The following is a 13856-nucleotide window of genomic DNA, read 5'->3' on the forward strand; positions in this document are numbered from 1 at the left end:
TACAGCCGTTTAGCCGAACGAGTCTTGCTACTTTTATCATTTCCACACACAGTTCATTTATTTCCGCTGCTTTTTTTTTTTTTTTTTTTTTTTTGTGCCGAATTTCATTCGTTTGTCAACAGTTTCCACCTCTTCCATTGTGATTTAAATCTCAGATTTTGTCTCCTCCCACTGTACCTTTATCATCTCGTCTAAACCGCTTCCCACATTCAGGAGTTCGTTAGTTATTCTTCCATCTTTTCCTTTTCTCCCCTGGTTGTCGTAATCTCTCTCCTGTTTTCTCTTTCATCTGCTTTGTGCATACTCTTCCTTCTTACAAGTCCATACCGTGTAGCATACTTTGTCCTCTATCCATATCATCTACTTGATTTTATATAACAGGTTTTAATATAAATGTTCCTTTTTTACATTATATATTTCTATATATATATATATATATATATATATAAGGTCCTTCGTAGGATATCTACCTTCCTTACCTATTAGCAAATCGTCGTGCGTCGCCTACGGGTTCTTCGTCACTTACTTAGGTAAGAGGCGGGTTTCAGTAATTTGAACTGTCTACTGAATAAGAGGAGTCGAGTCAAAAGTAATGGATATTTAATCACTTTGACGATGAGGTCGAAGAAACTTGTGACACTATCATCAACAAACAATGAACTCGTTATTATTGTTATTTTTTTTAACTGGACAACGACGATGAAAGACACTGGCTTTGGAGACCTAAATTCAACTGCCTGAGGGGCATTCTTACTAGAAACCACTGTACCGTACCCAGGGGTCGTAACCCACTAGGACGATGCCTCCGTTCCTGTATGAACATCCGACTAACTCAGGGTTGGGCAGAGAAGTGGGTTGGTTGTCGATGGGCCAGGCTAAAAGTCGAAGTTTCTCACTTAAATATAAGTAAATGACAGGAAAATGGAGGTATAACTCGAATGGGAAACAATAATATCGGGTAGGATGAATTTATTCACAAAATAGCCCCGAATCATACTAATATAAGACAAGAAAAACAAAATATAAAGATGACATTGACATAATCTCAAAATTTGAAGAAAGAACTGGACATTAAAAACGTTCATTAATCAAAAAAAAAATGTGAAATGAAATTTCAAGCACAACATTGAATACTTGTGATCTTTTCAAAATATTCTTCACTTGATTGTCCAGTGGTCTTTTTATGTAATAGTATACGTACGCGTATACTGATACGTATTCGATTCGCATGGAGCCACATAATTCAAAGTATCACATTGATACGGGTTTTTAAATTTATCGAGTCGTCGCAAGATAAAAGAAAATTAAGATAAAAGAAAATTTCGATAAAAAGGAGAATTAAGACGCAATGGAATACTATATGAATTATGAAAAATACTAGTGGCATTTCCCTACTCTATATTTACAGTGAGCACAAAATAAGCAAAGTATCTCACATATCTACAGCGGATAAAGAAAATGAAGACTTTTTTTTGCTATGGGCTTTACGTCGCACCGACACAGATAGGTCTTATGGCGACGATGGGATAGGAAAGGCCTAGGGGTTGGAAGGAAGCGGCCGTGGCCTTAATTAAGGTACAGCCCCAGCATTTGCCTGGTGTGAAAATGGGAAACTACGGAAAACCATCTTCAGGGCTGCCGATAGTGGGATTCGAACCTACTATCTCCCGGATGCAAGCTCACAGCCACGCGCCTCTACGCGCACGGCCAACTCGCCCGGTAAAAGGAAGACTTACGTACAACACTGACTCAACGTGAAACGCGGTTCACCAAAGGATCTAGTGAGAACTAGATTGACCATCAATATTACTCAGCACTCGGGCTGTTCCCCATTAAAGAACCAGACAACATTTCCAAACAACATGAAATATCACAAAACACCATCCTGTAAGAGAAAACATATTATTATCCTTTATTAACCACGTGGAAAGCAATGGCAACATTGCATTCTTCTGCTGCATTTGCGCACCCAAAAGTGCGTTCATCCGTCACATATTTCCTGCTGTGCTGTGGACTGAAAGGAAATGTTATAATTCAATACTGTACTGAGGCTTGGATTCTGTTCGTCAATATTGTATCACGGGAATACCATCTCATTCTCGCTATCTATGTAAACACAGCTAACAAGTAAGCTTGTGAGGCGATATCATCTTTCTTCGACTACACGAAAGATCACGTACAATCATACTTACTGGCATGCTTCGATAATTTATTACACACACCAGACTCCTTGGTCTGGCATCAATTTCCGTCAATTCTGATAATTAATATTCTCTCAGAAGACAATAGCAGGGACATATTCACTGCACATCATTCTTTTCACTTCATCAGGCATGCAATCGGCCTGCACAATCTACTTCATAAATTAGCATGCATTAAAACCTCTTATATTTCTTACAATTCTCATCAGCCTTTTTCATTATGAATCCAGGTTCAATTCCCGTACAAATCATTGGGCGAAACAGTTTCCTACCTACATTGGAAGATCCTATTCATTCAACGTTGCTATGCAGCTCCACACGTGTCAGCTTCTGAAATACCATGCGTCATGCAATCTAACTGTTACTAACTTTCTAAAGGACCAAAATTGAATTTACTCTCAACGTAGCCAGGGCTTAACTTGGAAATTGGATTATCTTGTCAATCTAATCCTCCTATCACTCATATATATAAATCGGAATAATACTAAACTAATTATCATGCATAATATAACAACAAAATAATCCTAACAACTCCCTCATTATCCCATTTAACTAATCGTAAATATAAATAAAAATATAGAGATCATGCATTCCTCTCTTATCCGTATTTACAATATTACAAAGGTGAAATAAACACCTGCCGTCAGGCTTAATTTACGTTAAGGAAAATCCCTACACTAAACTGCACTAGTATTTTAACATAACCCATATAACATTCCATAATTAAAACATGCGTCTTATCGTGGACGACTCTCAGGACACTGGCAACGGCTCACATCCTTGCCTTATATGTGGTTACTCCATGTTGATCACTGCTTTAACACATAGAAACAATCTTCCTTCTTCCATGGGCGGTGCCATCTTCTTGCTGAAAGTTACTGAACACTGCAACACAGAAGGCTTTAGATGAATATCTCCTCACCGCTCAATTCTGCACGTGCCGAACAAACCCTTGTTAGCTGTAAACTCAGCCAACACACTGACTAACAACTACACTTGAAAATTAACATATTACGGTTTCTATATACAGTTATTAAGAGCGGTTCGCGGTACGGTTCGAAAGTTCATCGCGAAACGCGACGACACGAAAATGTGAAACAACTGAGGGTCTTTTCTTCACTTTCCAGTCTGCGGCTAATTATTACCGTCTATTTATCTGTAGTAAAATTTGCGCCATAATATAATCTGCAATTTAACACTGCACCAGTTAATTTAGTCAACTGCACGACGGAAAATACTGTTTATCGGTCTTAAAACCATACATTGTTATTTATATATTCACGTGGCAACTTTCACGTACAAGTATCGGAGCAACACTGAACAACGTCCACATCACGTCGGCTTCCACGATCAGAGTGACGCTCTCCAGAGCTTGAGACGCTAAGGAAGCGTGGCTGTCGCCATTGTAGCTATGGGATTCCCGCGTGTTTAGAAAAACCACCAATCAGCGTGCTTGTAATTCATCATGACTTAATATTAATTATAACATCCCATAAAACACACTCCAAATAACATCAAATTTCTTCAGATTATTTCTATCGCGTACTCCTGATTATATTTCACTTGTCGACCTGTGGAAATCCGTCAACTTACAGAAGTTTTTGAAGCAATTGTCCATGTTAGTTAACCTGGGATTATGACTTCGCGCGATGCAGACTCCATATTTGCCACCCCCACGCGTTCTCATTGGCTGAATATTACTCTTGGCCAACATCTTCTACACATGCCTAGATGTGCTAACTTCTGGTGACGCTAAGTCTTTCTCACGGTCCTGAGGAAGTATCGCGCAATATCCAGCGACTTGATGTCTCCATGGGCTTCCGTTCTCCGCTATTTTGCGATTCAATACTTTTACCAAAAACGACTGAAATTTATTTCAATAAAATTATATACTATGTCAAATAATAATCTGAGTATCTCTTATGGGCCGTCAGGATACGGCTCACCACTGTTTTAATTTAAGAATGAAATAAAGAAATTCTGGAGATCCCTAAGATCGGTTTTCATGTGAGACTGCATGTATCACCATAATGCTTCGTGATGATCCAGCCCCCATAGCACGAGCTCTGGACTCGTGATATAATTAAGGCAGTCCAATCGGTATGTGCTACACAGTGGTTGTACGGCAATGACCCTTAATTGAATTGATGTGATCTGCGACTATGTCATGGACCGACATCTAACTTTGTGATTTTACGTTGAAGTCACTGTGGATGATGACCGCAAGGAAAATGATGCTATAATGGCAGATGGCCCTAATCTAAGTCACTGAGGTTGATGACCCCATGACCATCCAAATTTCTAAACTGAAGTCTAAACACAATTAAGTTACAATAGTTGATGGCCAAGGTTTCCACATTAATAAATCCTCAACACATCTGATGCTCAACAAATCAACATTTCAAAAAATAATAACAACAACAACAAACGCTCACAGAACTTGTGGCAGTAAAGTCCCTTTGCCATTGGACATGTCTCCTTAATCGTTATGTTAATAAGTTGAGATTTCCCAGCAAATAAAAACTAAAATTTCCAGAATACATTTTCAAGTTAGTCACTTGGTTTTAAGCTAATTCTCAAAATACGATTTCACTGAATTAAATAAATTAATAAATGAAGTAATCTCATAATCCTAATTAACAACAAATTTTATCTACCCTAATCGAATGCTATATTTAAAATCCCTAATTATTTAATTACATCATGCGTAGTAACTCGGGCCTGTTTATCAAAACATTCCTCTGACGAAAATATTGATCTAATATTGTTTTATGCCCATACTTTTCTTCATCGCCGCTGAAAACGGTACACATTGTCATAATTACCAGTACTATTTATACTATATCATGATGTCACTCAACAAGCTTAAATATAACACTTTTTTCTTTCCTACTTGCTTTACGTCGCACCGACACAGATGTCCTATGGCGACGATGGGATAGGAAAGGCCTAGGAATGGGAAGGAAGCGGCCGTGGCCTTAATTAAGGTACAGTCTCAGCATTTGCCCGGTGTGAAAATGGGAAACCACGGAAAACCATTTTCAGGGCTGCCGACAGTGGGGTTCAAACTTACTATCTCCTGATTACTGGATACTAGCCGCACTTAAGCGACTGCAGCTATCGAGCTCAGTCATTATAACACTAACAATTATTAAGAAACTAGCTTGGATAATCCTAACAGTAAATCCTACAATCTGCATAAATTTATACACAACGCAAAATAAAACAATCCATGTCGCATCGCTTATAACGCCTACGGTTATCCCTTGGACTAATTCCGGCACCTTCTTCGATATGGTTTCAGGTCGATGAGACTGAAGTGCTGTAATGCACCTCATCCAACTCTAGGGTGGATGGACTTCTGCATCCTATGTGCTCCACAAGCTTGACCTCATATCACAAGAACCTATATTTGTGCCTTAGGAGCCAACAACAACACAGCACAATCATCCATCACGAACTCTATGGATTGACAGCTATCGTGACATTCAAATAAAACTTTGTACAACCCTCAATAACATCAGACATCACTACCGATTCTCAAATTTTGACATCCCTGAAAATTGTAATTTCCAACATATCGTACCATCGTCTCTTTTCCCTCTCTTCGATAATGAATTCAAGTTTCTACCAAGACGTGTCTCTCCTAAATAATGAAATCTAATTCCAAACATTGTACTACAAATGACAAATCACAGTTACAGTTTCTTTCTAGCAGTAAGCTGGCTCGACCACCTGACAGCTGGCTGGAATAACGGGAACCCGAGCTCTCCCCCGATATCTCTAAACAATAGATAGATAGATAGATAGATTATGCGAAGAGGTTAAATTTAAAATGTCACTCAAATATTATCCATCATGGTCCTACGGTTTCACGTGGAATCCTAACTATGGTCTGACCCTATTCTCATATCATTAAATTACACAAAATAACTCCTAAGGTTTCCTACACTGAAAATCCCGGCATACAGGATTTCAATAACCTGATCCACATTCCTTCCCATTTTCACAAGACTTAAAACACTCGCTATCACAAATTCTCAACATGACAATAATATGGAATATCTCTCTTGGGTGACTCACTATACTGTTACATAAAACACTGTGACAACTAACCACCTCTCCTCGCATATCTGAGATAATATTTCCAATCCGAAACTCGCAACTTGACTTACAAACATTTTACCGTTATTTTCCTCTCATCAATTCTACACAGATTTCAACAGACTTTGGAATAGCAATCCCCTGAAACAAATTTTACCGGTCTCGCTTCGTAACTTCCATTGCCAAAATTTGCATCGCCGAAGACAATGGTGGGCTTCCCGCATCAGCTGACACTCCACCATTACCGCGCACTCGCTCTAAATGATAAACCACGGATTTACGCTTAGATGAATTTCATCTTTACACTAAACAGAATATTATGATAAATTAATGTCTTAACTTTGGCAAACTACAAATATAGAAAATGATAAATTAATGTCTTAACTTTGGCAAACCACAAATATAGAAAATAAACATACGGAAATGATACTTCGCTTTAGACATTATATTCGTTTCTCAACCATCAAATCTACTACTATACAACACTTCACACGATAATTTCGCGACTTTCTCGATTATCCAAGAAACATAAAAAATGACCTTTTGTCATATTCCTCTGACATTTTCATGAAATAAAATGGTGACCAAAATGAGTCACAGATACACACAAAAATGGTGGCATCATGAAATAAATAAAAGCGCTTTATAACGGTGGTCCTTCACATACCTGTAGAACGTCGTCTCCCATCATTACAGGCTCACCAACCTCTCTCATTCTTTATTTAGTCATTTCGACAGATAATGGCTTTACAAAACATATTTTTCCCTTTTCTATCTTCGGTACCTGAAAATAATGACATGAACAAAAAAATCCTTTCACACGTTCTCTTCCTCGCGAACACGTTCGTCAAAACACCGATCCGCACACGCAACGAATTAAATCAATAAATATTAGTTAATTTAACTGCAGGACTTCGGCATTACAATGACCGTCTATTGCCTTGACGTGAATTTACATGACAGTTCCACATGGGAATAGCGTTTACTTGACTGACAATCTTTCTCCACTTGGAGATGATATTAGATAGTCAGCCATCTTTCGCCAAACTGCCCTCACTGTGGGGAATTAGTCTGCACAACCGATTTTTACTGATCTTCTGAGAAGCGTGCGGTCGCTTCAAATTCTCTGAACACAACGTGGGATTGCAAAATGGCGTATCGTTCTTTTATAACATTTACTTCCACCCCATGCCATCTGCATTTACCGTCAAAAATTTACAGACACTTTTTCTACCCCATAAAAATGTACTTATGACAGATCACAGCATCACCCATAATTACTTAGTTTAGTAGCGGTTTCTCTTAACCAACTGAATTGTTAAATTACCTCATAAGATAAGCACTATGTTTGGTCGATGTAACAGAGTTCAAACGAACAGGCGCCCTTCTGGAGCTAGGCCTATTTAGTGGTCTAAAGTCTTTACCATTAATAACCTAATTGTTTCCCTTACAATTTCCTGACGTTTGCTACGGGAATTTCGTCGCTAACTCTTCTTAAAATGTACTTTTATTAGAAAAATAGTCCCGACATATCCCTGCGCACTCTACACGTGTGGGTGACGTAATTTCTCTAGTGTGAGAATGAGAATCACCACCTGTTTCTCCGCGTACCGTCTCTGGTCAGAGATAAAAAATGCAGCTAGAGCTCATGACTTGTAATTTATATGGTACCTCATGTAATGACTTTAGGGCTCTGGCTCCTTATGACTCATAAGTCATGGGTTCAATATAGTGTTCTAGACTAATTTCCTCCTCTACTATATTCTTTCAGGTTTAACTGCACGTCCGGAGAATGCCTGCCTGCAGAAAAAGTATGTGATGGTACACCAGACTGTGCCGACCGTTCAGACGAGACTAATATCACCTGCATTAGTCGAATAGTGTAAGTAACGACTTTATAGTAAATATTATGAATCGGATGCTTGTAATTAACATGGACATGTTTTTGGGCATGGGGTCTACCTGGAATTAGCGTCATGAATTTCCGGATACAATTGTAACCATGGCAACCAGTATTTTCCATTGTATACTACTTCAGTAGCGTCATCTTTACACTTAACGCTTTCTTTCTGTAACAAAAAGCTTGGGAAAATTTCGTATCATATGAACCCCGTTCCACTCCTCACCCCAAAACTAAAATCCTCGAACTAGCTGGAACACGAATTCACGATCCTGGAATGAGAGAGAGAGAGGCATGCTACCTCAGGGCTAGATAATAATTAGTACGAATTATACGTTTCTAAGCAAATTTCGCCTTATTTTATAGGGTACTAGCAAATGTACCCGTGTTTCGCTATGGTATTCTACAATGTATACGGATATCGAAGTAAATTGCTGTACATGAAGTGAATAAAAATTTTAATTGCATGTCTCTTGGCGTTATCCGAGAAAAAGCATAGAGAGGTCCGCAGACGTTGTTTCCAATGTAAATTGCGAGTTGCAGAGTTGTGATGAAAACGACAGGTCCACTTGTCTGCCGCAATTCATTATGCGTAACGTCAGTCACATTTTGATGGGTAAATTTGTTTATAATCGGGGGCACCTATACCTAATGATAAAGAAAATCAGGTAAAAGAGTTTAAAAAAATGCCTTTTCCTTGCCTTCTGCTAGTCAAATCAAGAAGGGAATTATGCATTACAATGGTACTCAGGCGTTGGAGAACTACCCCATTCCTATTGCTAGTTAAAGTCGATGTGGGGAGTACTGAGTACTGATTACAACAGCAGACGCCCTCCTGCTGAGATTCACTATTGATTTGTAAAGTATTAATTACAATGTAGGACATACCCCTTTCTAGATCGCTACAAATCGACTTAAATTAATAAATGTAGATCGACATACGGAAGTATATGCATGTTCACCTTCATTTACAGAATTACTGCTGCTAAACGGTGCATTCATATTGAAAAACGGATTGTATAAAAAGACGACTCTGGCCTCATTTAGCTATCTAAATGGCTGGCCCTATGATATTTCCTCGTATCTCATCTATTTAAAGGCAAGATTATTTTAGAAACGTTGAATAGGGTGAAATTTGTGTAAGGTTTTCACACAGTGAATTACTTTTCAGATACTTATGCGACAGCTTCAAACATAGAATTTGGCTGGGTGGGCCAATATTTGTGTAGAATTTGATGATCCCATCTTTCCTATAAGTGAATCAAACCATCAATTATACGTGTACAAAGTGCAAGATTTAGGTAAATCCAGAAATAGAGCCAAATTTAACATAAGGGATAGAGGTACGACAAAAATCATAGGACCAAAGTTGTAGATCACTCCAAATTGAACTGAGATTGTGCCATCCGTTTTGTGATACGACTTACCGTTTAGCCACCAAATACCTCGAAAGGAAGGTCTGCACCGTCATTAAAATTGCCTCCATATTTCGATATTTTTTGGGGATAAAAAAATAAATTTTTTAAACATCTCGTAAATTTTCCATCAGTTAGAGGCAAAAAGCTATAATTTTGCCAAATTTCTATTTTCTAACTCGTCTCGGAGATTGTGCTGCCATCTTGATATGGGGAAGGGGTTAAAAATTAGGACTTTCAGGAAACTTTTAAGCCTATGAAACCTATAGGTTATCGTTCAGGATAAATATCACCGACTGTGTTCTTATGCAGATGTGAAACTCCCAACGTGTACCTCTCAGATAATTTTAGATTTTTCTCGGGATCCTGAAGTCATCAGGTTGTCTGGTACCAAGTTTTAAGTTTCTAGGATGCCTAGAATGGTCTCATTAATTCACGTCTGTTTTCCATTTTTATGTCTTAATTTATATATGTATAGTACAGGATATATAGATCGCGCCAAACTGACTTCTATTTATTAATATGGATTATATATTTCACCCGCTTTCGAAGTGGTTCTAGGGGTCTCTTACTCCCACAGTATGTTTTCCAGGTAGTAAGTCATACTTGAAAATCATACTGGAACATACACACGTCTATTAACTTGGGCATTCTTGACAATTTATTTTTTCACCTTCTCACCCTCTATGCCAAAGGGGGTCATTTTTGACAATTTATTTTTTCACCCTTTCTCACCCTCTATGCCAAAGGGGGCTGAAGCTGGTCTTTAAAAATCCGGAATGTTACTATTCATCTCAGTGACCCGGAAAACTATGGATTAGGCAATATATTCGATTATTATTATTATATCTCACTCCCCCTCCCCCCTAAATGGGGGTTAAACTTTGAGTGTTACTAATCATCTCAGCGACCCCAAAAACTATGGCTTCGACACTATTTTCGATTATTTTTAAATCTGAGTCCCCTCACCCCCCACCAGAAAGGGGGATGAACTTGGACTTGTAAAATATCCGGGGTCTCACGATTCATCTCAGCGACCCCGACAACTATGGATTCAACATTATTTTCGTTTATTTTTATATATCACTCTCCAATTGTCACCCACCACGAAGGGGGCTGAAATTGGACTTTAAAAAATTCCGGAGTGCCATTATTCATCTCAGCTACCCCGAAAAGTATGGATTCGACACAACTTGCGATGATTTTTATATCTCAGCCCCTCGCCCCACCCCCACCCCTAAGGGTTCCTGGGGTGTCCTACCTCCACGTGGTTTGTCTCCTGATACTAACATTTTGAAGTGTGCAATTCACCTCGGCGAAATCGAAAACTATGTATTCGACACTATTTTCAATTAATTTTATATATCACTCCCCCTTCGCCCCCGATCCCAAAGGGGGATGAGCTTGGACTTATAAAAAAATAACCGGAGTCTCACTATTCATCTCAGCGACCCCGACAACTATGGATTCGACACTATTTTCTATTATTTCTATATATCATTCTCCCATCTCCCCCACTACGATGGGGGCTGAAATTGGGCTTTAAAAAATTCCGGAGTGTCACTATTCATCTCAGCAACCCCAAAAAATATGGATTCGACACTACATTCGATGATTTGTATATCTCAGCACCTCGCCCCCCGCCCCTAATATTTCCTGGGGTGTATTACCCCCACGTGGTTTGTCTCCTGATACTAAAATTTCGGAGTGTCACTATTCATCGCAGCGACCCCGAAGACTACGTATTCGACAGTATTTTCTATTTTTTCTATATATATCACTCCCCATCCTCCCCCCCCCCCCCGCCCCAACGAAGAGGGCTGAACTTGGACATTAAAAAATTCCGGAGTGTTGCTATTCATTTCAGCGAGCCCGAAAAGTATTGATTCGACGCTACTTTCGACGATATATATGTCTCACCACCCCCCCGCCCTCCCCCGCTCCTAAGCGTTCCTGGGGTGTCCTACTCCCACGTGGTTTGTCTTCTAATACTAAAAATCCGAAGCGTACAATTCACCTCGGCGACCCCGACAACTATGAATTCGGCACTCTTTTCGATTATTTTCATATATCACTCTCCCATCGCCACCTTCCACGAAGGGGGCTGAACTTGGACTTAAAAAATTCCGGAGTGTGACTATTCATCTCAGTGACCACGAAAAGTATGGATTCAACACTACTCTTGATGATTTTTGTATCTGAGCTCCCTTGCCCCCCTGCCCCTAAGGTTTCTTGGGGTGTATTACTCCCACGTGGTTTGTCTCCTGATACTAAAAATCTGGAGTGTCACTATTCATCCCAGCGACCCCAAAAAGTATGGATTCGACACTACTTTCGTTAATTGGTATATCTGACCCCCCTCACCCCCGCCCCAAAGGGTTCCTGTGCTGTCTTACCCCCACGTGGTTTATCTCTTGATACTAAAAATCCGAAGTGTACAATTCATCTCGGCGACCCCGAAAACTATGTATTCGACACTATTTTCGTATATTTTTATATATCACTCCCCCTCACCCCCCAAAGGGGGCTGAACTTGGACTTTAAAAAACCCGGAGTGTCACTATTCATCTCAGCGACCCCGAAAATAATGGATTCGACACTATTTGCCCCTCCCCCGCCCCTAAGGTTTCCTGGGCTGTCTTATCCCCACGTGGTTTGTCTCTTGATACTAAAAATCCGGAGTGTACAATTCACCTCGACGATCCCGAAAACTATGTATTCGACACTATTCTCGTTTAATTTTATATACCAGTCGCCTCTCGCCCCCCACCCAAATGGGAGCAGAAATTTGACTTTTAAAAAATCGGGAGTGTCACTATTCACCTCAGCGACCCCAAAAACTATGGATTCGACACTATTTTCGATTATTTTTTACCTGACCCCCCTAACCCCCACCCCTAAGTGGGCTAGAGGTGGCTTACCTCCACAGTGCTCGTCTCCAGATAGCAAAGAATAAGTTTCAAAATTTAATTGAAATTGCTCCAGTGGTTTAGGAGGAGATGTGTCATTTACACACATACATCCATCATCAGCAGCCCCCCTCGCCCCCCACCCAAATGGGAGTAGAAATTTGACTTTTAAAAATCGGGAGTGCCACTATTCACCTCAGCGACCCCAAAAACTATGGATTCGACACTATTTTCGATTATGTTTTTACCTGACCCCCCTAACCCCCACCCCTATGGGGCTAGTGGTGGCTCGTCTTCAGATAGCAAATAATATGTGTTCGAAATTTGATTGAAATTGCTCCAGTGGTTTAGGAGGAGATGTGTCATTTACACACATACATCCATCATCAGTCCCCCCTCGCCCCCCACCCAAATGGGAGCAGAAATTTGACTTTTAAAAAATCGGGAGTGTCACTATTTATCTCAGCGACCCCAAAACTACGGATTCGACACTATTTTCGATTATTTTTTTACCTGAACCCCTAACCCCCCACCATCTTGATCTCCACATATGCAATGCGGTAGTGTGGTGAGATGAAAGCGATATTTATATTGTGGGGTAAGGGCACGATTAAAGCACAACCGGATTATGTTGGTAATGTGTCGTCTAGTGTATGAACCGTGTGTGTACCAAGACTTAGTAGGTATGTGAGGTTGAAGTTGATAATAAAACATTCATCGGGCAGAGTTACACCATTCCTGTTGCCAAGCATGGTTGTCTGAGTCCTTGAGAAGGTTATAATAGTCCGCGGGCGGGAGGGGGTGGGGGTGACTACATTAATAGGGTCTGTCTGAATATAGGCCGCGTATTTTGCTGCAAACTCCGCTTGTTCATTACCTGTGATTCCGGAATGTCCAGGGGCCCATAATAAAGTTAAGGAAACTCCAGATTGTTCAAGTTGATAAATAAGATGTTTGACATTGTACAGGTACCAATTTAAATGATGATTTACAGGACGTTAGTGATTGTAGCACGCTTAATGCATCAGTATATATGGTTGCCTTCGAAAAGGAGTGTTTTTTAAAATGTAAATTAACATTTGACGGATCGCGAATAACTCAGCGGAGTAGCTGGAGAAAGTTTGAGGTAAGCGATAATGCTCGGTAACAAAGGTATTGGAAGCAAAGAGTGCAGCTCCTACTTCCTGTTTAGTTTTCCATCAGTGTAAATGTCATTGCCACAATCCGTAAGAGGTATTTTGAGTTTCTTATACCTGGGTGTAATATTTTGCGACGAGTGAGAAAGTCCTGGGAAATTCTCCGCAGTGGTTATTATAATGTAAGGTTT

The 13856-nt window shown here is 39.8% G+C and overlaps 1 protein-coding gene across 1 annotated transcript in view; it reads left to right on the forward strand.

Annotated features, from left to right (window-relative positions):
* LOC136857291 (very low-density lipoprotein receptor) overlaps positions 1-13856 on the forward strand; it is a 130393-nt gene that overhangs the window by 46575 nt on the left and 69962 nt on the right. Inside the window, exon 3 of the mRNA XM_067135828.2 lies at positions 8077-8187. Within this exon, the coding sequence (XP_066991929.2) occupies positions 8077-8187 (111 nt within the window). The remainder of the gene's footprint in view (positions 1-8076; positions 8188-13856) is intronic.

Source organism: Anabrus simplex, chromosome 1 (assembly GCF_040414725.1).
Source record: "Anabrus simplex isolate iqAnaSimp1 chromosome 1, ASM4041472v1, whole genome shotgun sequence".
NCBI classification, from domain to species: Eukaryota; Metazoa; Arthropoda; class Insecta; order Orthoptera; family Tettigoniidae; genus Anabrus; species Anabrus simplex.